Source organism: Dipodomys ordii, unplaced genomic scaffold (assembly GCF_000151885.1).
Source record: "Dipodomys ordii isolate 6190 unplaced genomic scaffold, Dord_2.0 Scaffold209, whole genome shotgun sequence".
Classification (NCBI taxonomy): domain Eukaryota; kingdom Metazoa; phylum Chordata; class Mammalia; order Rodentia; family Heteromyidae; genus Dipodomys; species Dipodomys ordii.
Window position 1 is genome coordinate 227,196 of NW_012267425.1, and position 4,502 is coordinate 231,697.

A 4,502-nucleotide genomic window follows, 5' to 3' on the forward strand; every position below is an offset into this window, starting at 1 on the left:
TGTGGCTCAAGTGGTAGAGTGCTAGCCTTGAGCTGAAGAGCTGAGGGACAGCGCCCAGGCCCAGAGTTCAGGCCCCACGACCGGACCCAAAAAAATAAATAAATAAAATAAAATAAAAGTAGGCATATAAACTGGGTGACAACAGTTCACACCTGTAATCCCAGCTACTTGGGAGATGGAGATTGGGAACATCATAGTTTAAAGCCAGTCCAGGCAAGAAAGTTCACAAACCCCCATCACAATGAATAGCTGGGTGCAGTGGTGCACACCTGTCATCCCAAATATAGTGAGAAGAATAAAATAGATGCATCACAGACAAGGGAAACCCCAACAAAAACCAAGACCCTATCTCAAAAATAACCAAAGCAAGCCAGATGCCAGTGGCTCACGCCTATAATCCTACTTACTCAGGAGGCTGAGATCCAAGGATCCAGTTTAAAGTCATCCCAGATAGACAAATCTGTCAGACTCCTATTTCCAATTAACCAACAAAGAACTGTGTCTCAAGGGGCAGAGCACGAGCCTTGACCAAAAAAAAAAAAAAAAGCTGAAGGACTGGCAAAAAATAAATAAATAAGTAACCAGAGCAAAAAAGGATGGAGGTGTGGCTCAAGTAGTAGAGTGATTACCTATTAAAAGTGTGACACTCTGAATTCAAACTTCAGTAACACCAAACAATAGTCGGATGTAGGTATATAAGCAAAGTGTAATTATTCTCTAAGCTTTTGAAATACATTATGCTTCTTAGTTCTACCTTCAACTTCCTAGAATATTAATCGGTGACAGAGTTGCCCGGACTGAGGTTGTACTTAACTGTCAATTTCACCTTTTAGATAGAACCACAAATACTATAATTTAGGTCTTTCTTTATTTCATTTAACAGAGAAACCATCTATGGAAGGATGTGGTATTTTACTTCAGACTTTTCCAGAGATGACACTGCATATACCAAACTAGCTCTGGACCGACATACTGACACTACCTATTTCCAAGAGCCCTGTGGGTAAGTGGATTAGGCTTCTCCAGTCCTTATATATAATGGTCTTGAGTAGTCTTTTAATCAATTTCAATTCTATCATATCAATTGCTGTGAATTCATATGACTTTCTTTTTCTTTCTAGTTTGAAATACCATATCTGAGTCTTCTTTAGGCTCATGTAATAAAATTTTAAGTGATTGAAAGCTAATCACCTTACTACAAGAATTGTCTTAATCTTGTTAAATTTATATTTTAATGTAATTACAACTTCCTTAAAAACTACGAATTATGTTTTATAATTTGTACACTTTTCTCACATTTAGTTATTTCGTTGCAAAGTAGTTAGCCCTGCAAACACTGTTGTTTTGAGAATGGTATTAAGGGGAATTTAAGTTTGATGAATAAGAACTTGGAAATAAGTAATAGCTGAAAAGAAACTTTTTTCTACCTCAAATCAGTAACTATTGAGCCAAAGATGATAATGTTAGACATAACTTTCCTATGATTTTCTTCTTCATACGTATGATAAGCTGTGACAAAGATATTAGTAAAGTGAGTATACATACATGTGGATTATAAGATAGCACAAAAGGGTGATTGCATTAATTTCCTTTTCACCTATAGACTACAAAGTCAACCCCTAAGACTATTAAATAATCCTGACCTAGAAGTTTCACAGAATGTTCAAAATGATCATAATTGATCCTTTCTCTTTTGTTTTTCAGTTAGATTCTTCTACAATTATTTATTAATTTATTTTTGTGCCAGGCCTAGAGACTGAACTCAGGGCCCAGGCACTGTCACAGAGCTTCTTTTACTCAAGGTTAGAGCTCTAGCTTGAGCCACAGCACTACTTCCAGCATTTTCTGAGTCATGTATTGGAGATTCTTGAGTCTCATGGACTTTTCTGCCAGGCTGCTTTGAACCATGATCCTCAGATCTCAGCCTCCTGAGTACCTAAGATTACAGGCATGAGCCATCAGTGCCTGGCTTGATTCTTCTTAATTTTATTCATTCAGGCTCTCCTTACGTGTTTTTTATTTCACTTTGTGGCTTACTTTTTCTCACTTTTGAACTTTTGGTTAATTACTATTAATTTTATTTTCCCTCATTAATTTCAAAATTCTTTTGTTTTTCAATCCTTTCCCTGTTAACATATAAATGATTTGACTATTTCAACATGTCCCTAAATAAAACTTCTTCAACCACTCACACTTCATCATCCAATTACATATCTGCCTGCATTCTGTATCATACATAGTAAATACATTTCTTAACTTTAAAGTTAAGGAGGAACCTAGAGTTATTCTAGATTCTTACCCGTCCTTCATCTTTCAAATTGTTCTGCAAGTTTTTTTGCTTAGCTTGAGTACCACCAGCTTATCTTTCACACTACCACTAAAATCAAGTCTTTAAAATGTTAATGTGCCCATAGAATTTCAATTTAAAGCCATTTGTTATTCTCCATAGTATCAGTAGGAACTTCTTACTCTCTTCCTTTAGTATACTTTGTTTTTTACAAGCAACTTTGGTCATGTTTTTGCCTCTTCCTAGAATGATCTCTGCTCATGCTAGGGTCTTTCCACTCTAATTCTTGCTCAGTCTTTAAAATTAAACAAAGCCCACCCTCCTTCCCTCAAATATTTCTCTATACAATGAATTAAAAAGAGTAGATCATTCCTTTTTATGGGACTTACTTTATCTTGTATACAACTTTATTATAGTACCCATCATTTTACTGGCACTGGTTTTATCTCTTCTAACTATAGCATGAGCTTTTAAAAGTAGAGGCTCTATCTTATTTGTATTACTGGGTCATAACATATATAGGCTTTAATACATGTTGTGTATATTTGGTAGAAACCTATAGTAGCATTAATATTTCAAAGTACAACAATATGAAGGAAAAATAATTGGGAAGTGGAATTTCATTCTTCATTAAAAGAAAATGAAACAAAAGAATATTCAAGAATTTTGGTGTGTTCTCTTTTATCCACTGAACAAAAGAATTTACTTTTCTTTTCCTTCTTTAGCATTCAAGTGTTTCATTGTCTTAAGCATGAAGGAACAGGTGGCAGAACACTGTTAGTAGATGGGTTCTATGCAGCAGAAAAGGTACTTCAAAAGGCACCTGAGGAATTTGAACTCCTTAGCAAAGTGCCATTGAAGCATGAATATATTGAAAATGTTGGAGAATGTCATAACCACATGATTGGGGTTGGGCCACTCTTAAATATCTACCCATGGAACAAAGAGCTCTATTTGATCAGGTGAGTACCAAAGAACTATGCTGCAGTGTATTTACCATATATTAACCTCCTAATGTAATAATTCTTAAAATCCTTCTAGCTCCCACATTTTAATCTTGTTACTCTATCGCTCTTTATGTTATATTCTTGTTATAATTCTAATAAACAGGCCAAAATAAATAATAGTAATAGTAAAAAAAACTAGTAAATAGGCCAAAAGTCAGAGAATAATCCATTTGGGGGGAATGATACATAATGGAGGTGATACTCTTAAAATGAAACCATGTAATAAAATAAAAAAGAATAGCTATTCAGTTGTCCTCAGTAGCCACATAGTTAGTATACCCAGAGGTCTGATGAAAATTTATGTCTCTAGAAAATATTTATGTAAAGTTTCTGGCCAGTTTATCAATTGTCAAATGACCACTTAGAGATCTTGTAGAATCATGAAATATGCCATATTAGGGCTGGGAAGGTGGCTCAGTGGTACAGTGTTTGCCTTGCATGCAGGAGGCCCTGGGTTTGATTCCTCAGCACCACATAAGCAGAAAAAGCTGGAAGTGACACTGTGGCTCAAGTGGTAGAGTGCTAGCCTTGTGCTGAAGAGCTGAGGGACAGTGCCCAGGCCCAGAGTTCAGGCCCCACGACTGGCAAAAAATAATAAAATTTAAAAAATTAAAAACATGAAATATGCCATATTCAAAACTAAACCCACAGTCCCCATTCATAAGTCTGGCCCTCTACTTGTTTCCCCATGTATCATTGAATGACACCACCATCTACTAGTTTACCCAAACCAAAATTTAAAAGTTGTCTTTAGCTTCTCCATCTCTCATATAATACAGCCAATTTCATTAACTCAACCTAATTTTTTCTCAAACAACTACTTTCTATCTATAATGCCACATTTATTAATGAAATCACTATTACTTATCTACTGTATGATTACTAGAGACTTTTAAATGATCTTGCTTCCACTATGAACAACATTCTGTCCACTTTTTGCTAGAGTAGTTCTGAAATACAAGTCTTACCTTGTAATTATCCTGTTAAGATCCTTTGTCTCTCCAATATCTTTCAGGGAAAGATCAGTTTTGTCCTTATGACTTACAGCCTCCAAGGCTGTATGTGATCTGATCACTTCTTTTGCATCATCCCATAAAACTTAGGTTTTCCAAATTATATTAAGTGAAGTAAGCCAGGCCCAAAGAAACATAGGTCCCATGGTTTCCCTTATTTGCAATATCTAGTATATGTATGAGTCAAGCGGAAAA

The 4,502-nt window shown here is 35.4% G+C and overlaps 1 protein-coding gene across 1 annotated transcript in view; it reads left to right on the forward strand.

Annotated features, from left to right (window-relative positions):
- Positions 1-4,502, forward strand: part of Tmlhe (trimethyllysine hydroxylase, epsilon) — a 67,489-nt gene that overhangs the window by 59,823 nt on the left and 3,164 nt on the right. Inside the window, exons 5-6 of the mRNA XM_013035405.1 lie at positions 884-1,003; positions 3,013-3,249. Of these exons, the coding sequence (XP_012890859.1) occupies positions 884-1,003; positions 3,013-3,249 (357 nt within the window). The remainder of the gene's footprint in view (positions 1-883; positions 1,004-3,012; positions 3,250-4,502) is intronic.